The sequence below is a fragment of the Numenius arquata genome, chromosome 1 (genome assembly GCF_964106895.1).
Source record: "Numenius arquata chromosome 1, bNumArq3.hap1.1, whole genome shotgun sequence".
In the NCBI taxonomy this organism is placed as follows: Eukaryota; Metazoa; Chordata; class Aves; order Charadriiformes; family Scolopacidae; genus Numenius; species Numenius arquata.
In genome coordinates this window covers 11,811,850-11,837,901 of record NC_133576.1, presented here as the reverse complement: position 1 = coordinate 11,837,901, position 26,052 = coordinate 11,811,850, and the positions used below count along the sequence as shown (strand labels likewise).

The window sequence follows — 26,052 nt, the reverse complement described above, 5'->3', positions numbered from 1 at the left end:
AGGTTTACTACAATGTAAGGAACAGATATATAAGCATTTCCTCAGAGTCCTAGATTTTGCTGTTAATCGTTAATAATAAAATGATGGCTACTTTAAAAAGTCAAATAAAAACAATATAAAAACATGATCATTAGCGTGTTATATACACACATAACAGCTTAATACAGCTGCACTCATATCACAGTTCTCTATTGTATCAAAGAGAGCATACTTTCGTACACAGCAAATAGATTCTGATTTCAACTTCAAATAGACATTTTATATTTACTATAAAAATATTAAATGAAATTTTTAAAAAGCAATCCTCGAGTCCAGATGCAATCCCCAATATGCTGACTGCCCAGAAAACACAACTTTTGGGAGCAACTGTACGCCACAGAAGGAACAAATTATTTCTGATGCAAATTCTTATCCAGCAGGAACAGACTGGCTTCCTGATCTCCAGTTCGCTTTTGAACATAGGTACATTTCCCTCTCTCAGTTTTTCTTGATTTTTTTTTCCATTCTCTTATCTTGTGCAAATACACGCTCCAGAAAGTTTCACACGCATTTTGTAAAACCTCCTGTTTTCAGCATATCTAACACAGATATCAAATGCTCCTTTCTATTGCTACAGCAGCCTCAGTTTACAGTCTTGTGAAAGATGTATTCAGTGAAAGGGGATGATGTCACAGCAGCATATCCAGTTCAGAATCTCATTCCCTGGACTTCCTATAGTGCTTTGTATGGCACAAAGCATATGGACCTTTTTATACTAATGGCACTGACATGAAAGCACTTCAGAGTTAAACTATACATCTGGAGAGGGTGACAATTGTGATTTAATTGTGGTTCATTAAAAAAAAAAAAAAAAAAGGACTTGAGTGCAGCTTCCTTTACATAATGTGCATTGACAGTGCAAACCAGCCTTCTTCTTTTTGCTTTTCCACCTGCAAAAGAAGAAACCAGTTGAAATTCATACATCATAAATTTCCCACAGACTTGCTTATTAGCGCCGGCTTCTGTAGTATTGCTACATATCAGTGAATTGATACGTAGCTGATATGTAGCAATTGTCTGCTACAGGCACCATGGAGGTAGTCACACCACCTACTTTAGACACCTAGTTTAAGCCACATCTGCTTTAAGTATTCTGAATTTCCCCTCTGGGCATGTATATTTCGCTGTCAGGATAGGGAGTTTTGGACCCTAGCTTTGTTTCTCTAGCACTCCTAAATTAGGTTATTTTGTACATCAGGAAAGACAGTATTAATATCTCATGGTTGCTTTCAAGCATACAAACCGATCTACAACTGGTTTACCAGACTGTACTACTGCCTGCAGTTCCCCATGAAAGCATCTCGTTGTAGTTCCTCTGTTGTGCATCAGGAATCAGAGACCCAGGTTAATGATTTTTCTTTGCATTTGGATTTACTTACCCTTCAGCAACTGACTTGTGCAATGGCTAGGTAAGAGCTCGCTTGCCTCTTAGACATGGCTCTACCAGTACATCATAACCATTACTTGAAATTCTCTGAAGCCACCAGTGAAAGACGGCCAGAGGTTCCCAGTTCTAACACGTGAAGATGCCACAGCTGAAAACGCAGCTACAGGATGATTCACTTGTAAATAACAGCTCTGTGGCAGCAACCAACTAATGTCACTAGCACTCAGGCCCTCCACTTACAAATTGTGCAGAATCCAGACTGCCATGAATTGATTACTATTAGGCTCAGTCAATTTAAGGCAGGACAGAGCTCTCTCCCCTTCTTTATCTGTGTTGCTTTTTCCTTCAATGTCATCGCTATCAGACTTTCCGGCTGAAGACTTTTTCAGTCTTACCTTTGGCCTTTGGCTGACAGGAGTTAATTTCACACTTTCTGACGTGGTACTTAGAGGTGAACAAGGTTTGCTAGAGTCACCTGCAGACCTGAAGACATTCAAAATGAGATTGAAAAAGTGAAAAGAGGAAGTGACTAATGGAATCATGTCTCAGATCCTGAGTTAGGACCTCTCATCAATAGTCTTCAACAACCCATGTCATCTGTCTTATGTCACACTGTAGGTATTTTAAATACAAACAATGGAAATAGTGAAAAAGCTATTGGACCTTTGTTCCATTTCCCACAGAGTTCAGTGTGATAAAGTCAGGGAAAGTCCGTGAAGCCAAAGAACAACGTGGCAATTTTTCCACTGTGTTCAAGTTTTGCTGCATGGGTAATCAAGATACTAGAAAAATGAAATAGTAAAGGGTTAACATTTACCTTTTTATACTGGTCATACTGGCAGGGGAAACACTGTCTTCTTTGTAGCTGTCCATAGCAACTGCCACAGGAATAGACACTTCAATTGTCTTCCTTGCATGTTCTAGGCAATAAATAATAACTTGATTCTGATGAGAACACAGCAACATTGCACAACATTCATTTCATTTTTCTGTTTTTTGAGAGGCATCACATAACTCTTCACAATGGCACAGAAAATACAGAGCAGACATAAAACATCAGGCTAAACATCAACCCCCTACCCACTCCCTGAAAATGACAGATAATGAAAGCAGATACTTGGAGCAACTATGGACAACGTGCACAGATATAGAATGATTCTTCCATAGATAAACCTTCCGGATTTTGGCAGAGACTTTGAGACTTCTGATTTCTCTACCTTGTTCCTTTAAGATTTTACTTTTCATGCTGAATTTATGTTACAACAGCCACAAAAGTGTTAAAAGTGTTATGATCCCTGTGCATGAGTCATTGCATATGCACCTGCATGCATACGCACACACACGTAGTCTCTCCTCCCTGTCCTTCCTCTCCCCCTCACGTCCTTCCCTTTATACACCCTCTGCGGTTTAGAAGGGGGAAAAGGGCAGGTGTCCTAGATGGAGCACTTGTACATGCTCACAGGCAGTTCTGCTTGTAATTGCAGTAACTCCATGAAAAGGTAAGGCAGCCCTCACCTGCTGTAGAGTATTTTTGTTTATAGATACACATGGCAGCTAATCTATGAATCTTGAATCAGCAAGGATATTCCCTTCACTAATTTATCTTCAGATGACTGGAAGCTTCAGTTATTCCCTTCTCTTAACACTGGCAGTAACTCAGCGAGGTAGTCTGATGGCAAGAGCACCCAAAAGACCAAAAACTAAAGTGTGGTTAAGAATTGGACAACCACTCTGCTGTGATTTCTAGAAGCCTGATGTAAACATTCAGTCCTTTTATTAAAAGATGCTCCAGCAGAGAGGCTAGTTCTGCCCATCAGTGACTATGCAGCAGAACTGTTCTGCAGACAAGGACAAAGCAAAGAAGAGCTTTACCAAGAAGCATGATATTTGCAGTAGACTTAATTACTAAGAAACTAACTTCAGGAGAAGTTTGGCTGATACATTTTTAGCTCTCTGAAGTAAGGAGTGTTTATACCACAGAGTCATTAACAACAACTGTACTGCTGACCACAACCGCTGATCCAATCAGATAAGGACAGAGAACTCCCAAAAGAGGAAAAACATTGTCTTACTAGTTTTTGTTTCTCCTGAAGCTGGGTACTTACCAGTATAATTTAGGGATGGGGGTAGAACAGGAGATGATATCATCGGAGGGACCATATTGGCAGCAACTAATTTCTGCTGCTCTATTAGCTGCAACAGTTTATCACGTGCTTCTGTACTCTGACGATTCAGCTCTGCTATTCTTTCCTCCAAGCTCTTCGACACTACAAGATGAGTCTACTCGGATAATTGGATAATTACTTCCAATTAAAAACTTACAGTTTGCACCTTCAGGGATAGCATGCAATATATTTCAAGTACTTCTACGCATTTAGTTTTCAAACTGAAAGTAAACATAATTATATAACACCTCCGGTGAAAAATCTGATTTTGTCCCCTTCACTGTCCTGCAATTGACTAAACACAACAATATTTTAAGTTGATCTTCCTACAAACGGGAAAAAACAGCTATTTTTTGTATAATTTAAACAAAGAAAAAAAGAAAACCCCCAACCTTCCAGCAATTAACCATAACTAGGAAAATATTTAACGAGTCAGTCACATATTCAGGATAGACCAGCTTTTCATCCACTTTGACCCCTCCCCCTCCAGTAATTGTTTCCACAAAAACGAACACTTAAAAAAGTTTACATCATCTTGTACAACTAAATGACTACACGTTACATGACATAATACAAAGCAACACCACTTTTAGCCTACTTTTACATGAGGAAATTTAAAATCTTTAGGATCCTTAATTCAACAGAAATTCAGCCTCTGTGATGGAACAAACCCAAAGACAGCAGCAAGGGCAGGGATTAGGCATTTCTGTGATGTGAACTCCACTCACTGGGGTGCCACTGAAGAGCTACTTACTTGCAGATAAAAGGTTTTCTATGTGAACTAAAGCATTCAAGTTCTCTTTTTCCTAAAGATTTTGGGATTTTCACCACACAGCAGCACAAGACAGATCCAACCAGTACAAACACTGTAATCAAGTATTTGCAAGAGATGTACTTGCATCACCAACTTTAATCTCATGGGCTTTGGGTCACAGGCATGGATTTAAATACGTATTTTAGAAGCTTGACAAGAATCTGTGGGTTAGTGCAGTGCTTTCGCTGTTAATATTACTAAAGCTACAAAATTCTCACCTGTCCTTGTGAAGAGTCTGGACTAGAATTTGCATTTGGTATTGAGTCTGGCTGATGCAGGCAGTCACTTATGTCTTCAGAGAAGCCTCTGAATTTGCTCAGTTGAGCTTTAATGAGAGAGTTCTGCCGTGTGAGCTCAGCTATCTGTCCCAGCAGATCACCGTTTTGAAATAACTCTTCAGCTGTGCTGTTTTTCCTCGTGTCACCTGGGCAAGACAGACTGATTTTCTTGTGGGAACTTTCCAAGTCTTTGTCTTCAGGAGGACTTGGTTGCCTTCGAGAGACGAGACAGTTTTCCTCAGTTGAGCTTTGTGTTCTCAGGGAGGAAGGTGAGCTCCTCTCCTTGCATGGTTCTATTTCAGTGTTTTCAGGAGACTGAGAAATGGCTGTAAATCCTACAAACAAGAAAGAAAGGACAGTAAGGAAAGAGACCTGTGATCCTCATCAAGGAAGCTAACAGTGACTTTACTGCATGAGGCTAATAATAATCAAGCAGGAACTTGAATTGGAACATCTAGCCTGAATGGTGTTATGTTACTGATCAAAATCACTCTATGGAAGATTCTGCTGCAAGAACTCACCAGGTTTAATATTTCCTATTCTTATATTTATGTGATTTTAATTAGAGATTGAGAGAGAGGTCAGAGAGAAGATAAATAGTTTTGAATTTCTTAGCCGGTAGATCAAATACTGCTTCTTAGTTAGTCCTCTGTTTTCCAAAATCCAGATACAGTTTATTGGGTAAGGCAAGTTTGTGGTTTAGGTCTGATATTTATACTGGGTTGGTAACAAAATTTTTAGGATAATAAAACAAAATAATAGAAGACTTCTGGCATAATAAGAAACCAGCTATTTACTCAAGCCCCTAAGAAAGGGGAAACACTCTGGCCAACAAAAGTAGTTAGGTATTTTTTGTGGTAATCATTAGCAAACTGATAACACACCACACACTGCTATGTGTTAAGTCCAAGTTGGACTTTGTGATCAAACCCAGATTTTCCATCCTTTATATACCAAATAGCCCATTCCTTCACAAGCTTTAGCTTTTGCCTCTTGAGCAGAGCATGACATTTAAAAATTTACACATAAATCTGTTTTATGAATATTTTTTCATAAAGAAACATTCAAGAAGTTTAATGTTTGTTGAACCATTTACGTTCCTTAACATCTTAAAAGAGTAACAATATATTTCTCACACAGCTACACTATAGTGACGTCTAGGAATACAGTTTTATATTTTCGTTTCAAATGACAGACCACATCTGATAGTTCTCAATGGGACTGAAGCCAGATGATGTTCTTTGCAGAAAGCTACCTGTAGTTCGATTCCTCCTGATTTATTACATGCCTCCTTGCAGCATAGGTGACGACCAAAAGCTTGAACTAGATATAAACTTTCAATTGTCCTGCCAACTCCTTAAATCAAAAGGACTCTCGGGTAACTTTTCTGAGTTGGAAAAGACTTACAAAGCAACACAGCTGAAAGGGCTGGGGGGGGAAAGGAGGAGAGAAGGCACAAAACCCCACTACTGTGCCCTACTTTCTGTCAGCAACCATCAAGCTAACCATAGATGTAATTATCTCTCAACAACAGAGGGTTACAGAGGCCTAGCAAATTCAGGAAGATGCATGTGACTGCAATGACAGTTAGAGAAGGAAACAACTAATTTTGAGAGTCACAAAGGGTCGTCTCTTCTGCTCACTTCATTAAGTTTAAACAAGAAATGCCTTCCCTAATCGCCCCTAATGAACCTTCTTCCTCCCAACAACCAGAATTGAGCTACTGACCTATACGACTCGTGAAACCTATGGATACTGACACAAGACTGAGTTGATCTGGTTATGTGGCACCACGTAATTTCACCCAAAACTTCTCCAGCCACTTCCTGTGTATTAAATTAAACCCAGTGGAAACCCACTCCCATGGCTCTTACAAAAACCTCTGCTCGAAAGATTGGTTCAAAGCAAGAGTACACAGCCTACAAACACCCTGATTTGTCTGCAGCATGGGCTGCAGAGGCATTGAATTTCCAGTCCTCAGTGGTTCCACCATTAAAGGTGATGGAGGCTAGATTACATCATCAGCAGATGAAGATCTGAGATGATGTGCTGTATGTCATTGTCTAGACAAAGAGCTACAGCAGATCATACAGAAGTGACAATCAAAACCAGAACAAAACAAAAATGTCAGTCTGGATTGCCACTGGCAGGACTGCAGACAGTAGATAGAGAACTGCAGGGGACAGAAAGTCTAAAGGAAATCCAGCAGCAGGCATAGCAAGAAAAGAAATGCAAATCTGGGTGCAGAAGTAGGATATTCCAGCTGTAGGGCCAATGTGTCTAAGTAGAAAATGTACCTCCAAAGGTAGTACGAGACTGAAACAGTAATACACTACACAGAGTCTCTTGTCTACTACAGCCAGAGAGATCTCACCATTCTGGAGGGGAGACAATTCCTTACTGCTCTTCTGCCGGGGGGGTGACAGCAGCACAGCTGGCTGGAAGACGTGAGCTGGCAAACTTCTGCCAGGTTCAGCACTACCTGAAGCACCTGACCTCTGGAGAAACTTGAAACGAAGTTCTTCCTGTGGGAATTTCAGCATATTTTCCCTGTTGCCTGCGTCAGCCCGAGGCTCCAAATAGCTCAAATCAGTTTTTTCTAAAGAAAGAGACAAAGCAGAAATAGAAAAAAAAAAGGAAAACAAAATTAAGTTTTGTGCAATACAGAAAATTCTCAATACCAACTCTTATGTTCAAGTATCTGAAAAGACAGACTAGAATATGTTCCTCAGTCACTGCTAACTTCCTTCTGATCCCCAGGTACAGAACTCTTTCAGTGGAGCATAACAGAAATTTTCACTGGCCTTAAGAGCAAGAAGAGCTGTTATACACAGCCTCACGATTTCAGAACACTAGTAAGAAATCTGTCTGTAGCACATGCACAAGACTTACCTATTCCTCACAAGTCATATGTCTGTATTTCAGTGAGCTGCATTTGGTAGTATTCTCTTGTGAAAAGCAGACATACACACTTGTCCTAATGAATTTATATTATAAATTTGATGGCAACAATGATGGAGCGGAAAACAATTCAAAGCTTTTTTTGAGCTCTCTGATGATCTTTATGGCTTAATTCAAATCGGACATCTCTTCAATCAAAAAAAAAAAGCTATTCTTCTGTATTTAACTACAACTAGCTTGTGTCTGCACTGCCATCTATTTTGAACAAAATGAATACCATGAAATCAAAGTTGTAACTGCTGTAAGACCACATTATTTCAATATGCTTACATCCACTGCTCCATCAGTACTATCTTTGAATTGTCTCTTCACAATTTTGCTCAGGACATTTGTTCCCAAAAGAGAAGTTAGGGGAAAATTAAGCAGAACATACCTGATCCCAAAATGCAAGAGACAAAAAGCACCCTTTAAAGGCAAAGAGCCAGAAGAGGCTGTCATATACGATACCGCTTGTGGTTCATACTACTGAGGTTCTCGGATTGAACTTCAAAACCTGCCAGCCACTACTCAATGACCGTGGTACGCGATGAGAAACATCTTCCTGCCCTGTGTCACTGTACAGAACTCTGTTTCCAAAGTATCCTCCTCACATGCTATTTGCCACTGTGATATGCCCTCTCAGTCACTCTTGTCTCTCTAGAGAAGTCCTGTGTTAATTTACACATGGTTTCTGTGCTAAAACTAGCAATCCCAAATGTTTGACATCCAGTCAGATGCCTTCAGGGTACAAGAGATCTCCTTCAGAATGAGGAGCAGGAAGAAATATTTTTATAACTTTAGGAAGCTTTCGTCTCAGGAAGATGCCTCTTCTTGAGAAGAGAGACCAATAAGGAAAAAAGACTTGGAAATTCTAGTCTTGCAGAAATCTGTAGGAAGGTTGGGGTGGGTTTTTTTGTTGTTTGTTTGTTTGTTTTTTGAGGAGTGCTTTTCTGGTTGTTTAGGTTTTATATTTTGGGGTGGGATTTTTTGTTTGCTTTGACAAAGCCTGGGTAAATCACAAAAAAAAGGGATCTGGTACGTGGCTTCTTCACAAGAACCCCACAAAAACGTCCACAAAACCAACATTTAACTAGGGAATACAAGTAGTTCCAAGGATTCAAAATTGAATTGAGGGATTCAAAAGGAGTGAGTTACCCTGAGAGCAAAACCAATGCATTTAAGCAACCAATCAGGGAAGACAGTTGTAAGAAAACTCCACGGTGAAAGAATTAAAAAGTACAAAGTGAATCATGTTTGGTTAGTTTGGCCATCAGTGCTACTGGCTTAAATTAGCCTCCTTCTGTGTTATATATCACTCGACTGCTCATTCACCTCTGATGTGAAGTCCCAAGTATCAAGCAATACTTCTGCCTGGTTAGCTAACAGGCCTCAGCAGCTGCTGTTTCTGGTCAGCAGCGACCTCCAGCGTCTTATGGAAGAAGCAATCTCATACTGTCAGGCTGCCTCAGCAACAGAGAGGTGGGAACCTGATTCAGTTCGGGAGGGAGGCTTGTTTGGGTTGGTTTGTTTGTTTGGGGTTTTTTTAGGACCCTCAGAATAAACATGACTTTGTAGGTCATCTTAATGGTTGAAGGCTACTCCCTCCACACACACCCCCTTTTTTTTTTTTTTTATAATACATTATGTATCACTTAAAGCTCAAGCCCAGGACTTGGCTAAAAGGTTAACCTTGAAGTCCTCATCCAGACAGAAGGATGCCAGTGGGGATGGAATAGAACCTATAATACTGTCAAAAAATAATCTGTAGCAAACTGCTTGTGCTTACAGCAGAACTCACGACATCTGAATTTCCAGAAGTGAGATTCATGCTCATGCAAGAGGTATTTATTCAAATAGACATCTATTAAATACGAAATTTTCCGCTACAGGGGAAAACTAGACACAACTCCAATTTCATTCTTCACACACGCATGCACACACCTTGGCCATTCACTGGACCATCGCTTGCAATTCCAAAATGGTTTGGACTTCGTTCTCTTCTAGGTTCCACCAAAGGGAGGTCTTTGAATGCTTGTGTGAGAGAGAACAGCTGTTTGTCTGTTACCGTCATGTATTGCTGGAGCTTATTCTAAAGGATGAAGGAAAAATAAAAGAGAGAGATATAAAAACATGTATTCTAGCAACAGGAATTAGATTATATACCACAGGCAGCTCTGGGAAGAAATATGGTCTCTTAATACTACTGCATGAATTTGTTGGATTCCAGCGAGGTATTAAATATTGGTGTCTCCATGTTTTTTATTTATTTTGTCTCTCGCCTCAAAGAAATTCTTTGTTTTCTCCTTTTCCTAACTCATCACCCCACTTCCTCTCCAATGCAGCTTTATTGCTTCATTCCCAAATGTAACCATTGAACAAATCTACTTCCACTGCAAACTGAAAAAAAGACAAATTTAGTATTATATCTAGTCTGCTCTGTTGATCCAGTAATGTTAACAGTATAGAAGAGTGGAGGCAGTGCTTAAACCTTTAGATTGATAAAGTAAAGCTCAGTGTAATAGAAATAGAACTAGAATTTTCTCAGGCTTAAAAGTTAAATATCATACAGGAAGATAAAATGTTGTTTTTCCAAACATTCCTTCCCCTCCATGCCTGCTATTATGATTCTCAGACTCCTCATTCAGTTTTATCATTTTCTTCCTGTTTATTGTTAAAATCTCCTGAACATATGACAACGCATCCCAGCACACATTTGCAACACAACTCAGTATTCTAACAAGTCATTCTGAAAGGGATGGGGGCTCGGTACCTGTATAGTAGTGTTTTCTTCCCTCACTAGAAGTATTTCTGCAGTCAGAGCATCAATCAGTTCTCTGTGTTCATTCAACATCTCCTCATGCTGCTGTCTTTTCACCTCTTTCTCACGCAGTTGCATTTCACTCTAAAGAGGGACAAGAAGTTAAAAACCTATTATAATCAATACAGATTTATTCATATTTGGAAATAGGAATGGGTCCATAGCACATAATACTTTAACAGCTCTTCCCCCTTTTGCTAAATTGACGTCATTACTTTCATGACAAAATCCAATTTTCAAGGCTTGAGAACTCTTAGAGAGCTTACTGTTCCCACTTTGTTACTCTAGAACGCTGTAGGGAATCCTATACATCCTTGTTCTTCCACCTTTACAGCTTCACAGGCTGTAATTGCACAAGCATTGTCCCTCCGCATGGATACCGCTTTGTAAGTCACTGAATCTTTATACAGTAATCAAATGATTACTGTGATCAGGTGTCCTGATCCTTGTCAGTATCCTGTGCTACTTGTGCCTATTCTTTAGTTTCCTTAGATCATTAATGAAGACAAATTTGACTAAACAAAGGAGTTGCTTTCTAATGTTTTCCCTCAGAGAGAGAAAAAAGTTCTAGGGGGTTTCATTTATTTTATTTTTTTAAAGAAGACAAGATGGTTTATTTGTTAAGTAATCTACTTGAGCATAAGGCAAAAGACCTCACTGTAGAACCTGTTGCTCTCAAAAGATATTATCAATCTATTATTTTAAGATAGACCACTGCAGCAGGCAGATTTCCTGTACAAGACACAAAAGCGTCCCTTCCACCTCTAACGGGTAGATGGAATACACAACTGCCACTTTTTGGACCACTGTAGCTAAAAGACTGGAGGCTACAAAGTCACATAAATACATCAGAATGAGCAGATGGAGCCCTTCCCCAGATGGTTGCCTGCATTTACTCAAAGGAATCCCTGAATAAGAGAACTATGTCCCATCTCCAAAACACAAGAGATCCTGAAAAGCAATTGGCACACTCCTCTGCTACACAGACAAAATTAGAGCATGACCTCCCCATAATGTACCGTAGATTATTTTCTGTTAGCATTGGGACCAGAAGGGAAAAACCACCAAGGAAGAAGTGCTAAGACACAACTGCTCTGCAGCCACATGAGGTGAATAAATAACTTTGAAAATAAACACCAGATACTGTCACTAGACAAAAAGACAGGAAGATATACCTCCTTTAAGTATATCAGAGACAGGCCATCCATTTTCTAGTTCTCTTCCACCAAGACAAAACAGCTTTTCCGTATTGATCCAAGTGAAGCAGACTGGCCCAGAAAATGGAAAAAAACGTAGACAGTCCTATTTTTTTTTTAGAAACTAAAGACAGCACAAAATAAAAACTTTAACCCTGGTAGCAGCGATGAAGCCTATTAATCCCTTAGATCGTCTGGATGAGCTATTGTATCCACTCATCCTACATAGCGTTAACCTAGTCTTGAAAGAAAAGCTTCCAAGCAACTACACATGGGGAGAGCATCAGGGTTAACAGCTGTATACATCCACTCCTACCATCAGGTAGGATTTGAGTCTGGTATACCCTGGTATACCCTGAAAGAAGTACCTTCATTCCAGCCCATTGCCAGGTGTACCCCTAATCTCATAAGATTTGTTTTAACACTGTATCAGAATATGCAGAAGCAGCGCCAGAGAACATAGCAACACAGATTAATGTAGCATGCATATACTTTTACTTTTTGTCCTATGAGTCTGGCAAAGAAATAGCCTTCTTAGTAGAATGGGGAAAAAAAAATAAAAAATGCTAGCATTCGGCAGATGACATTAAAATTCATTTAGGAATCACATCAGGTTCATCCACTTCCCTATTAGAATTTTGTACAGTCTGGCAAACATTTCAGAAGTTTCTTTTTCCCCTTTCTCTAGCCTCATTTATATTCACTAGCTTCTTCTTGTAGGAGTTAGTTTTGTAGGAGTTAGTTTTTTAATCACTTATTAATGCAACTTTTATGAAAGATTCAGTAATTTAAGTTTCTCTTCCTACTTTTTATGTGTAATTTTGAGAATTAAGCAACACCCTTGATCGTAATTCTTCTGCATTCAGCTTTTCTGCAGCAAAGCTGGAAAATATTTTTTTCTTCCCAGAAGAGGAAGGAAATCTTTCTAGAAGCTTCAAAACCTCTTGAAGACTGGTTATTTACCTGAAATCAGAGGCTTTTTAAATACCTGCTGCAAAGTCACTTTCTTGAAACGCTTTGCCAGCTATAATTCAGGCATTGGAACTTTGCTAACTCTCCTGGCTAGGCAAGACAGATGGTACACACGAGCACTTGATTTATTCCTAGCGTCACAAGGACCAGGTTTTAGAAATACTCAGACAAGCTGTGCTTCTTCCCAGTGAAATCTCAAATTCAAATTGTAACCGAAGCTCCATCATAAGGGGAAAAAAAAAAATCAGTGAAGATTACGGATGCACATCGTCTATATCGAGCAAATCTGAATATGATTAACCACATTTTGCAGCTTGAACAACTTCTGCAGACTTCTACTCATTAATTTAGGTAGTAAATCTAAAAAAAAGTTGCAGACAGCTCTTCAAGCAACAATCAATTGGAAAGAAGGAAGGAACACTTCTACTAAAGTAGAAACAACATCATAGAGGTGCTCAGTAAAAATTGGAAATACAAGCAAGAGTCAGCATACATCTTTCAAAATAAGTAGTATCCTTAAAGACTCAGACTGCTTGGCCTTCTGTTTGAAAGGATAAAAGCTCTTAGGATACATTGAATGTTACATTCATAAAGAGAAAGTAGCAACGGAGAAAGAAAAAAAAGACAAAGAAAATCTGGAGTAGTTTTGGAGGAAGCCTGAGGGTCAAGAACAACTCATTTCTGTGGAACACAAATTAAAGACAACATAAATAGGTTTATAACTGCAATTATATTTATAATATGAATTTGATACTATTAAATGATGTTTTCCTAATAAATGGAAAACATTCTATTGGAAGTCCGGGAGATCCTTCCACATAACTGCAAAAGAACCAAATTTAATACCCTGCTTTGGTATTACAACTTTAACAGAGAACAAGCATTCTTAACTTCTTTTAAAGTGTAAGATTTCCTCAGCCAAAGTCCATTTTCTGATGGTAGTGGCTTTTCACTCTTAAATTGATTATTTAACATTTGCTTCTGAGGCAGGTCTTAATCAAAGTAAATTCTTCCATATAGATTAAAAACAGAGGAATAAATTGTTATACAACCAGACAGAAAAAAATAATTCTAATTCTAAAATAAGGTGGTTTGGGTTTTTTCCCCCCAATTATTATACACTCTGAAAAGGAACCAAAACAGGACAGCTCCACACTCATTAGGAATCTATTGCCTTTGCTATGAAATAGAGCACTGGGATTCAGCTAACATATTCTGCTGCATCTATTAAGAATGCAGAAACTGCCATAATCCGGTTTAAAATTTCACAAAGGCCCAATGAATTTATGAGCCACTGCTGCACCTTGAGTAGCTCTGGGTTAGATGAAATTAAAACTACTCTTTTTCTTTTTTAAAAAGGAGTTCTACATGGCTTACAGGTAATCTTCTTTATGAAATACCACTGATCCCCAGCTGCGCACTGCTATACTGAGCACGTTAGGTCATTCTTGCTTAATGTGAAGTTGCTGCTATGGATAGAAAAGAGAGCTAAGGAACCTCTCAAAGAGAACTGGGGATTTGGGTCCACTGTTCTAGTGACAATGGCATTGCCTTTGGGAGGAAAAGGAAAAAAATGAATTTGTAAACAAGGCTGTAGTTAACACCCTGCTACAACTCTGAACTTATATAAATAACAAATCATAACGATTTCAATTGGTATTTCCTGCTAATAGTCACTGAGAGACTTTCATTGCAGTCAACTCCTCCCTTTTCGTTAGGGACACCTGTTTCTAGCAAACTAAAAGTTTTAACTCCTGATTGCATGCAATCCAAATAATAAGCAACAATAATGAGACTTCAAAGTAAACTGACTGGGAGCCACGAAAGACCAAAGTTTACATCTGTAAAGTAACTTTATACCCTTTTCCATTCACTCTACAGAAGCAATTCAAAGTCTTCTCACCTCTTTGAGGTAGCGCATCAAACGACATAGAGCGTTCACCAGTGACAAGGTAAACCCAGTGAGGCCTTCACTTCTCTCGCTTTTTAGAACCTCGCGACCTGTACATCGCTCATATTCCTCCAATTCATGCTCCACTTCATGTATCATGTGGTTGAGAACATCTAGGCTGGATGCGTTGGCCCTCTGAAGGTCAATGGGGATTGCATTAGCTGGAGAATCATCTCTCCTCTGTCTTGCAGAGTTCTGTGCAGTTTGTTTTCTTTTCACTGAGGGAGGGGAAAAAAAAGTCATTGGAATTTCAACTTGTATAGAAAGCTTTGTACTTCCAATGAAATTACATTCTTTATTGAAATAAATCAAAGGAGAGGCCCTCTCTCGCCCTGAGCTAAAGTGGACCATCAAAGAACATCCTCAGCCATTCCAGTTATTTTCAGATCATTAAAAAGCACATTTTCTGCCACCGCATTAGTACCTCTCAAGTATGATTGTTTGGTGCTTTTATCTCAGATACCTGTTTATACTTTTCTCCTTCTCAGTAAAAAGCATGGAAAGAGTTTGCCAGTGAACAGCCAGACAAAAATATCAGCTGCTTTCAGATCTCATACTTAGCAACTCTTTTACAACAATCCTTTCATGTTACAGCTTGTATCTGATGTCAGTCCCCACGTACAAACGTGGGTAGAATACAGGGACTGAAATGCATCAAGTGACTGCAGCATGGAATAGAAAACTACATTAGAAATAGAAAAGCCCAGGAGAGAACTCCATGGCTAGCAAAATAACAGGTAGCATCAAAGGGCCATATTTATGGTTCCCAGACTCCTACAGACTTTGCTTCACCAAGAACATGCAAAATACAGGAGAATACACTACACAAGGAACTGTGGAATGTCCATCCTTAGAGATACTTAAGACACAGGTGGACAAGGTCCCTGCCTAATCAAACTTTGGAATTAGCCCTGCAACGACTTCCAAAGATCCCTTTCAACCTACATTTTCTGATGATATTAAGGACCCTGGTGAAAGGGAGGAATGTTATTTTTAAAGGTACTAAACTTTTTGCTGCAATTTGTTTTTGTTTCCTTGAGTTCGGGTTCAGCACTTGTCTCACAGTGTAAGTGGAGTCTACAGTCTCTTCTTTGTCTTCATTCTGAAGTCTTGAGTGGACTCTCTTGACTACATTGGTAGCATTGAGGGCTGATGAACAAAACAAAACAAAAAATACACATGTGAAATATTTTGGGTATGTTCTTAATAGCAATATGTTATAAAGCAATTTTATTAGAAGAGCTGGTTTTTTAGTCTGGAAATGCATCTGAGCCAAATTAGCACGTCTCTGTCTCTCACCCCTACACAGAAAAGGAATTCCAGACAGGATCCTCTGAACAGCTTAAAAACCCTTAAGAGGCTGTGATTTGGCAAATCCAACCTGACTGATCCAATGATGGAGAAGCAGTTGTTGGAGTCAAAGGCACATTTGCTTCCTGTGATAAGGTAGTTTTTCTCATATCCTTTTCAACCCACAATGGAGAATTCGCCAAGGAATTTTCTTCTCTCAATAATCGAAGTAGTCTACATTCAAAACAAGCACAACAGTGAATTGTAATACTATAATAGCATGATTCCAGATTATCTCTACAGTCTAGAAAAAGCTTTTTAAAATATCTGTAACTTCTCAGGTAAGTTCCCTGCTCACATCCATTACCACTCCGAATGTCACAACACGGAGTTTCCCTAGAATTCTGAGGTCAGGAAAGGAGGAAGGTGAGAAACAGACACTTCATAACTTAACTATCCCCATGCAAGACTTTTTTAACTCCATCTATTTCCAGTGTTAAGAAGGTGGAAACCTGAATGGATATATTTGTATTGACCTGTCAGAATTGACGTTGGTTTTGAAACTCAGAGAGTCATGGTGTCCATCTTCTGATTGATAGATTGATAATGCTTCCTCTTCCACTTCATTAAGAGCCTTTTTGGGAGACAACAAAAAAAATAAAAGGGACTTCAGAGCAATTTCAATTTGTCTTTAGGAAGAATTTAGAGATCAATTTTCTGAAATTGTTTCAAGAAGAAAACCAAAAATATTTGTTTCAGTCTCTACCTCCAAAACAAAATTTAAAAAAATAAGAAAGAAAACCACACATCTCTGTGGGAAGAGTTTTGGGGGGCTTTATTACCTAAGAAATACTGATACTGACAACTGTCTCTGAAAATAACACAGGAAGTAATTAATTCAACATCCAATATCCTATTTCCATGATTTATATTAAATAAAAAAGACCACACACACTGTAGGATAAAAAAGGCTTTAAAGACTGTACCAAAAAAAAAAATACAGAGATATAGCAGGCATAAGATGGAAAAAGCAACCTAAATGATAGCACTTCTAAAATTTCAGCCATTTGACATTATACGCTAAAGAACCTTGTAGTAAGATCTGCAAAATTACATTTATATTCTATGTGTAAAATGCAACCAGAACAAAATACAATCCTATGTACCACATTCAAAGCAAAACTTAAGCAATCAGATTTGGAATTAGGGTTCCTCAAACTACCAGATTTCTGAGCTTCTGGGTAGGTTTCACCAGATAGCCTTTATCTATGATTTTCGTAGGCATATAAGGCAAACAAAATCTCACAGATGCTCAGCAGACTACTATCAGTATGCATTTCTTTTAAAAATGTAAGCCTCTCCTTCAGCATGCATCCAGTGATAAAGGTGCTACAGTTAACTTTTCATATTAAAAAAAACCCCAAAATAAATACCACATTGAAATACATGACAGAGCAGTACTACAACTTAAATTGCAGATATTTGTGCAAGATAGTAGGAAACAGGATTAGAGAACCACGAGGATATGACATCCTAATTTCCACTCCCACAGCCCTTTTGGTCTTGAGCTGCTTTCTGGGAGTGTCGTATGCCTGCTCTCAAACCACAGTGAGCATTCCTGGTACAACTCAGGTTACGAAAAGACAGAACACAAAGGCAATCTAAATGAAATTTCAAACAAATTTAAACAATTTTTAAACAATTTAAATAATTGTAAAAGAACATGAAATAGTAAAAGTTAAACTTGTAGGACTAACCAAGGCTGTGGAATTAACTAGGGTGCATTTATGTGTGTGTTACCAGAAACAAAATGGAGCCCAACTGGCTATATCCCCATTTATGCAGACACAATCAGAAAATCAGAGGTGTACTTAGAAACCTAGCAAATAGTTAAGTGACACAAGAGTTGTTTTTTTAGTCTGTAATTACTTCATTCTCTTGCTGAAAATTCCAGAATTTAAAGGGAGAGTATGCTAATATGAGAGCTTCTATGAGACTTGTTTGCTTCTCATATTCAAAAGTTAAAAAAAAAAAAACAAAACAAAAACCAAACAAACATGATTCCCAGAGTCTCACAAAACAAACTCACCTCCATTTAATGCTATTTTCTACATATGTTATCAACATGGTATACAGTACACAAAGGACAGGTTTAGGTCTGCTTGAAACTCTACCTTTGAATATTCTTATTTTGTGCGAACAAAATAAGCCACAGGACATGCATGGAACAGAACATACATTACCTGGGAATTCATGACAGATTCACTAAGGATGGAAAGCTGAGCAGGAGGATCACATTTTTGTACAATGGGCCCTTGAGATGATTCTAGGTCACAGTTAGGAGCCATTGTTACATTAGGGAAACCTAGAGGAATCAGACAAAACAGGGAAGAACACAGAGGACTTGGTGTGTAGTATGTCACAGGACACTGCACCAAAACCCAACAAGTTCCTGTACTTTGCACAAAAAGGGTCACGGGGTGTATCTCCCTTTAAACAACTGCCACAGGCGTAGAGTTATCTTAATACATTCAGACACGTGCCAGGCTTTTGTCCTTCTCACCTGTGTAAATACACTGGTGCAGAAGCAGCATGTAGGATGAAACAGTCCTTATAAGCAAAAGAGAACAGCAGCCTACAGAGAAAAGAACCTAAGCTTGAGATTTCACATGCAAAGCCAATCCTGCCTTTCAGTACCATAAAGACCCACAAACCAGGATAAGAAAAGGAAAAGCCTTGTTCGCAAATTGCTGATAAATCTTCAACGATATTCAAAAGCAAGCAGTCAACCCATATAGCAAAGTGGCTTGAACTGGTGCTCTGTATAGGCCAGCAACTTGGCTGTGGAAACGGTGAGCATGAGGTGTTTCACAGTAAGTGATCCGGAATTCCACAGCGGACCAATACAGTAGAATAACCACCATGGCTCACTTTCCCCGCCAAGGGAGGTGTTATCCTCATCTATGTTTCATCCAACATGAACAGGATGAATCATACCGCATTAGATGAAAACAGTTAAGAAGAATACTTTGGAAAGCAAAACTATTTATGAAGAGCAAGGAGATAACCTTAAATGTACTACCACATACAAATAAGATGGTCTACCTGTTCGCGTGCGAGGAGCATCCCCAAACAAGCCTTTTGCCACTGCCATACCCTGACCAGATCGTTCCAATACATCTTGCAAATGGTACTGATCAGACAGAATCTGAAAGTACAGCATATAAGGAAATATTTCATACTTAGCAGACCAGTTTTTCCTTTTTTTTTTTTTTATATTCTTCTAAACAGCAAGAGAACAGCCAACAAGACAATGTTTGCAAAGTTGGTACTGTGCAATTAGATCCTAATTGAGACAGATCAGAAAACAGTACTTCATTCTAAGTGACCAGAATTCACCTTGTTTTTCTGAAAAGTTAAACAGGTATTACTTCTGGGCCTCCCATCAGCACTGACTCTTTCTCTGTAGAGTCAATCCTCTCACTCCCTTCTTCTCCTCCCAGCCTGACACAAAGAAAAAGCTGGGTGTTTACGATACACTCATTAAAACAAAGACGTCTGGCAATTAAAAAAAGTAAATCCATATGCATCCTCAAATCATTTGATCTCAAAGCTGTTGAGTCAAAGAACACTTATCTACACCTGACAGACACCCAAAAGCTGCACTATTTGATTAGATCCAAACCAATTCAGACAGACCTGTTTTGTTCAGCCTTGACTATTGAAAATCCTGCCTAGAAACTAAGCCACTTAGTGCCATAAGGTTGCAACAGACAAACACAGCTGACTACATCTGGCATCGGAAGATGTTTTGGGAATCTCCACATATTTCTCACAAGGTACAGCTTCTGTATTCAAGATCTCTCTTCCTCTGTATTTGAAGTCCATCACTGGCACAACAGCTGCCTCCTAAGGATGGAGGTCTTGGAGTACAAAGCAAGAGGCATTCAGCTACTGCGAGTTGAATGGAGTTGACTGCGGGCATGGCTTCGTGGGCAGAATGCAATTCAAAACTCCTCACAAACTCACGGTTTCATTCACAAAGCTAGAAACAGCAAACTAAAATTATATCCCATAACTTGGGAAGAAGGTAGTTATTCTTAAACACCTGAGAAGAAACCAGATATGTAACTGACCTCCACTCCATCACGGTTAATCAATTTTCACCAGAGAGACTGCAAGTGACAATTTTTGCTTGCCCAGGAATCATTAAGAGGAACTGGTTTGCAGCAATTTCAGTTATATGCCATTATCTCCACATATTTTCTTTCAGTGTCCATTGGTAAGTTTGCTTGTTTATATTCAGCCTCATTCAAAAAATTCTAGGCAACGGCATTTCAGCTGTTTCTCCCACCGCCCTCTATTTTCCTATGCTTTGTTATGCCAAGAAGTTCCTCCATATACCTAGTTTCCATGTCTTTCTAGTTTTTTGAGCCTGAACTACACTGCAGTATATTATACTTCTCCTCATATAACCAATTTAGCAAATCAGTGAATATTCATCTTTCAATCATCTCACATATTTACTTTTCCAAATCACCATTCAGCTTTCACACTTGATACTATCCAGTCTTTCCATTTAGCCATCTGACATCAAAACAAGGAGGTTTTTAGACAAAGTTATGTCAGATCTGCACAACAAAAAAAAAAAAAAAAAAAAAAGGAGAAAAAAGAAAGTTTACCTGTCCCAAAGCATGATTCCTTTCCCTGCAGCAATTAAAACTAAAGTGATGTGTTTAATCAGACAAAAATTACCCTGATTAATTTGTTTTCACCCTCTCTACTATATCTCTTTCAGCATCAGCAGGTTCCTTCTGGTGAACATGTTATGAACATTTTTAGAACATTGCTCCCAAAGTAAATTAGCTCACATTTGCTTGTGATCAGCAGAAAACAAAGTGGTATCAGCTTCTAACCCCTCTAGGCCCATTTACATGCCCTTGACAGATTCAGTGAATGCTGTACTTTGTCCCAGTTTAGTATCACCTATGAATTTCATTAGAATTCATCTTCCCTCCTGTTTCAGATTGTTATTAAAGATAATTAAACTGGACTAATCCTAAAATCTCCCCACTATGATAATCCATTCATCACCCACCCTTTGGTACAATACACTGACGTCATTTTTAAAATAAGTTGTCACAGGACCAATCAGTGTGGTACCTACACATTCACAATCCACAGTTACAGAGATGAACTCGCATTATTTTTTCATTCAGATTTTCAGGCAGAGAAACCCCCAAAATATTAACATTTTTCTTATCCATTTTATAACCTTTGCTTTCTTTTTCTTCAACCTACAACTACAAGAAAAAAACACACTAGTAGCAGCATCCTCCTAGTTTTTGTCTCTGAGTCTTTTGCAGTTGATAAAGATTCAAGGTGCTCAGGAAGCTACACTCACAGCAGTAAAGGAAAAAAGATTACCAAGATAACAGACAAGGAGACAATCCACAGTGGTTGTGCTCTACTGGGAGACACAGGCTGAACAGTCCCCCCAGTTACTCTGAACAATAGGACCTAGCAATTAACACAATTTAAGCTAGGGACAGGTGAAAATAGTGACTCTCCTCCATCTATTTCATTTTTCTCTATGCACAAGAAGATGCCAGTGCTTCAAACAGCAACAGCCAGATGGGTTTCATCTTCTCCTGGCATCATCTCCTTTTGTCTTCCTGTCTGGAAGCATCTTTTCTGTGATTCAGAAGTAGACAAGGAGTATGCTGAATAAAGTCATCTCTTAAATACAAAGGGGAAAGCCACTCAGGAGGAATTGAAAAAATCTGTGCATTGTCATTAGAAATGTCAACAAATACAGAACACCATTTCCTAACCATGAGTTTCACATCTGCAAAATAAGAAAGTCACATAATAGGCAGTCCAGCCACATCTTAGAGTGAGTAGTCTAATCTACCTTTGTGAAACATAATTTGGAAGTCTTATTGACACTAGCTTGCTATTACATTAGGGAAATTTGTGTGAAAGCCTACAGCTTTTTTGAATACTATACTAAAATGCACTTGGCAGAAAAGTATGAAAGTAACAATAGTCAAAATCATTCTTGATTAGCACGATATCCTTAACACAAAAACTCTACTCTGATTGCAGAGAAACAGGTATCAAATAGGAAACTAGAAGGTGATCTTCAATTCCAAGTACGTTCATTAGTTTTTGTCTATGCTTGAATGTTCTCAGAGATCACAAAAAGACTTCTGAAAATTCACAAAAAATGAAAGAGAGAAGAGGTCTGTGATGGTTAATCCACTGCACATTTACATTACTAAATCGCGTTCATTTTAACTGCTAGGTGTACATTGTTCATCATTCTTTACCAAAAAGAACAATTCTGTCAGCAAGTGCTGATGAGGTCTGAAAGCTAATGACTATGTTTTGAGACTAGTTTTCATAACATACGGCAAGGAGTCCCCTGCCATGTGAAATAAAAGGATGTCTACCAGTGAAATCCCTTTTCACAGTGACAGCTCCTGTCTGTGTTAGATCTAAGATTAGGGTTTGCTGCTACAGTTCAACATTCAAAAGCAAATTAAACAATGTATTTTCAGTCAGAGTGCTTCAGAATGCCTAGAGAACAAGCTGTTCAATCCCCAGATGACGAGGTCCTCTGCTAGCAGCTGTAGCTCCTCAACCTTTGTAGTGTCAGTTTTCCCTCCAGACAAGTTCTTCCTTACCAACTTCTTGTCTCACCCTTTCTGCCCCTATGACTCCACATTTTCTCTGTTTAAATAAGCAATGGCAGATAAGGATGTCCCTCCCAGAAAGACATATGTTCATGTTTCCATCAAGGAAAAATACCAGACAGGGGGAGGAGAAGGCAAGATAGCAATAAGAACACACATCTTTTTCACAACACACAGTTCAATTCTGCAAACAGTTCCTGTTCAGGTGCAAAGAGGCCAGCAGAATTACAGAAGGCACAGCCAGGCAACAGGGATCAAATGTGCAACTGTATAGATCTGTTTATATATTATACAGCCTATTCCAATCATTGCATGCACGCAACACAGAGGAGGGAGAGTGTACACGTATATGAGGTCAAATTATCCAAAAAGAGGAGCAAATGTTGACCTATGTGCAAGAGCAGTTTTCTACTACTGCTGCAAACAATCTGCAGCAGGCTGAATGAGCAGATTTAGCTCTCACCTCACGCATCAGAGTCAATTTTCTTTTCTCCAAGGAATCATCAGCAAGTTGTTTTTGCTTCTTCCATTTTCTTTTCAGCGCTTTTTCTTGCAGTTCCAGATGTGCCAGTGCTTTGTTTTTTGACTTGTGTATTTCATGGCGACGCAGCTATGTAAACAAGAAAGAAACGTTTCAAAATAAAGGAACAATCTAAAGCAAAATTTGCAGGGTAATGCTAACAAGCTTTTCTTGATTTTATCATTCATGGGCTGAATACTATTTATGTTAACTTCCTGGTAGTACCAACGACATCCTCACAAACATCCAGAAGTGTAGAATGCCATCAGGACCAGCCAAATTTAAAGCAGGTCCAAAGGTGAATGGGGAAAGTCTTGCAGCTTTCATCTGCCCTACACCACTGACTCAGTAAGAGTTTTCTCAGCTGTAAAGGGAGGAAAAACCCAAACACTACGACCTATAATATGCATAAAAAGGCACAATGCATTTTCCTCATTTAACACAGTCAACAGAGATATTCCCTCACTTCTTCTAACAATTACTTATATATATAAATGCAGTTTAAATACAAATTAAATGTGCAAGGTGCTTGCTAAAGTGTCTGGAAGCTATCAAGCCAACCATTTATAAAATCAAGTCTCTCTCTGCTATTGGGCCCATCTGTCCTGACTAACCTGTCAAAATTTATAAGCAATAATAGCTCATACTGCCTATTCCATCCTAGTAATTAGTGCTACCAAGGAAAATGAAATGGAATTCACATATTTTGTAATGGACAAGTCATTCATTATAAAGAAATTATGTTAAATTGTTTAAATTAAAATTGAGTATCCTCAGAATTAGAGAGATTCCTGAAATAAAGCATGTCTTTCAGTCCTTCCAGCAGAGATGAGACTTAACTACTCCACTGAGTTTTTATGTATTTATGTTTTCATGCTTTTAAGATGGTATACACTTTACTGAAATAAAAACTATGGCTACTGCTTCCTAATGGAAACAGAAAACTGAAAAACATCAAGTGCCAGAGCTGGGGATGCACCATATCATAAACAAAAACCTAACACTAAAGAGCTAGTATTTTCAGAAGCTTCAAAAAGGAGATTAAACATTGGCAGAAAACATCCCCATAAGTATGGAAAACACGAATGATAACCAGCTAAATCTTCTTGCTACAAAGAAGGAACATTAAGGAATATTAAACTTACTACATCCTCAGGAGTTGCACGGTGGACTGTCAAATCATGGACGGTACTCTGCAAACAGGAACCAGAAAACACATCAAAAGCCAGAATTGAGGACGAACTGGATTTTTTTCAAGTTTCATTAAAAAATCCCCTCTAAATTACAACATAATTAGCATGAAACTATACAATGGTACGTTTTTATGGCATTGTAAATCATTCCACCCTCAGTCAGGTAGGCAATCAGCAAAAATACCCCTATCAAGACTGTGGCTGCTCTTCAGCCTCCAGTGGGCTGCCAGCGGGGAGGACTAGCTCCAGGCAGCACCAAGGAAGCGAGAGGGATCACGTCCATGCCAACTCCCCATCACGGCACCCCCTCCCCACCCAAATCCACACACAAATTGGGTATCTCCGAAAGTGAGCCCCTCTCCCCCCACCCCCGGAGGACGGTGACCTCGAGAGGCTCCCCCCAGCCGGCACACCCGCGGGCATGGAGGCTCCTCAGCCCTTCCCCGGCCGGTAACTGGGCCACCTGCGGTGTCACCAGGAGAAGCAGCCCAGCCGCTGGGCCTACAAGGTGCGGGAAGACCCGCCGAGGCCGCGACAGGCCCAGGGCCCGGCCTAGCTCGGCACTCGGGAGGGAGGGAGGGTAGAGGGAGGTGGAAGCACTCACGTCCCAGTCCCGTTTAACCACCGCCGACCTCCTGGGGCCCTTCCTGCCGGCGCCGCGGGGCCGCGACCCGCGCAGCAGTGACATGACCGGCCCGGCCGCGGGAAGCGGGGAACGGCGGAAACAGTACCGCGGGGAGGCTCGAGCGGGCCGCGCGCGCCTCTGCCCGCCCGCGTTGCCATGGAGACGGAGGCGGTTCCCCCCCCCCCCCACGCTGTCCCCGCCCTACGGCGGTTAACGGCCCGCCCCGACCCGCGCGCGCCCCTCGGGGCACCTCCCGAGCTGCCGCGACTCTGAGGGGGAACCCCGGTCTCCTCCGCCCTATTAACCCTTCCTTCGGCCGCCCCTCACGCCGTGTGCCCGCCGCCGGACCCGCCAGGCGGGTAGGTGTCGCCAGAGCTTGAGGCTCCCTCGTCCTCCTGGGTTTTCTGTGGGGAGACAGACTCTGTCACTGCCCGCCCCCGGGCGACACCTCAAGGGTGCAGAGAACCTTCCCCCCTTCCCTCCTTCCCGAGATAGGACAGTGCCTTGGCAGCTCCGGCTTTGTGGGGAAGGCGCTCTGTATCCTCCACAGGGAAAATCCATATGAGGAATGTCACTCTTCCATGTCTTCCACCTCTCAATTTTTCCACTCACTCATTTCATTAATAGCCCTCCTTGCTGCAAATACCCTCCCAAGCCATTTCTCAATGTCCCTCTGAGGGAAGCCTTGGAAATTTCCCCATGCGAAAATGTATTTCAGATCCTATTATGGGTCATTAAGAGCAGAATGCCACACAAGCTATTTAATTAAGGTGACATCAAATTAAAGAGTGGCCCTTGACTGTGTTTTTAACACAGATCTCATTAGGTGTGCCACCAAGGAAGGGTGTACCTCCCTACCCACAAGGAATTTCCATCTTCCACAGAGCAACTGGCTGTTCTTGAATCAGTCATTTAGCTTACACACGAGTGCAATGTATTTCCTACAGACTTGCCCCACTAATATGCCACAGATCCTCCACTTCCCCATCACATATGTGGAGACAAGATGTAAATTACGTTGAAGGGTTAGAGTTAACATTTTGTATTACAGTGTGAGCTTAATATTTTGTCTGTTGGAAGTGGAAAGTGAAGACGCAGCGTTTATCAGCCCTTCATTCAAAACTCCTTCCTCACTTCAGGAGAAAAATTCCCTTTCACCAAGATTT

General features: G+C 40.0%; 1 protein-coding gene across 1 annotated transcript; it reads right to left on the bottom strand.

Moving 5' to 3' along the window:
- Nucleotides 1-875: 875 nt before the first annotated feature.
- SPICE1 (spindle and centriole associated protein 1) lies at nucleotides 876-25,059 on the bottom strand. Its single transcript, XM_074151998.1, has 17 exons — nucleotides 24,866-25,059; nucleotides 24,214-24,261; nucleotides 23,012-23,158; nucleotides 18,956-19,058; nucleotides 18,094-18,215; nucleotides 16,387-16,484; nucleotides 15,942-16,084; nucleotides 15,569-15,709; nucleotides 14,513-14,778; nucleotides 10,394-10,525; nucleotides 9,565-9,712; nucleotides 7,058-7,282; nucleotides 4,624-5,018; nucleotides 3,532-3,706; nucleotides 2,244-2,346; nucleotides 1,822-1,909; nucleotides 876-929 (listed from the first exon to the last, which is right to left on the bottom strand). The coding sequence occupies exons 1-17, from the start codon at nucleotides 24,947-24,949 to the stop codon at nucleotides 876-878; spliced, it is 2,472 nt and encodes an 823-aa protein (XP_074008099.1). The 5' UTR covers nucleotides 24,950-25,059.
- Between the last annotated feature and the right edge of the window lie 993 nt (nucleotides 25,060-26,052).

What these genes read in the sequence shown, in the direction of transcription:
- SPICE1 (XM_074151998.1), bottom strand. Translation starts at nt 24,949, where the DNA reads ATGTCACTGCTGCGCGGGTCGCGGCCCCGCGGCGCCGGCAGGAAGGGC. An exon ending in GTGCAACTCCTGAGGATGTA is followed by an intron (nt 23,159 to 24,213) that starts GTAAGTTTAATA and finishes TTGTTTACATAG; the next exon opens with CTGCGTCGCCATGAAATACA. An exon ending in AAGAAAACACTACTATACAG is followed by an intron (nt 9,713 to 10,393) that starts GTACCGAGCCCC and finishes TTCATCCTTTAG; the next exon opens with AATAAGCTCCAGCAATACAT.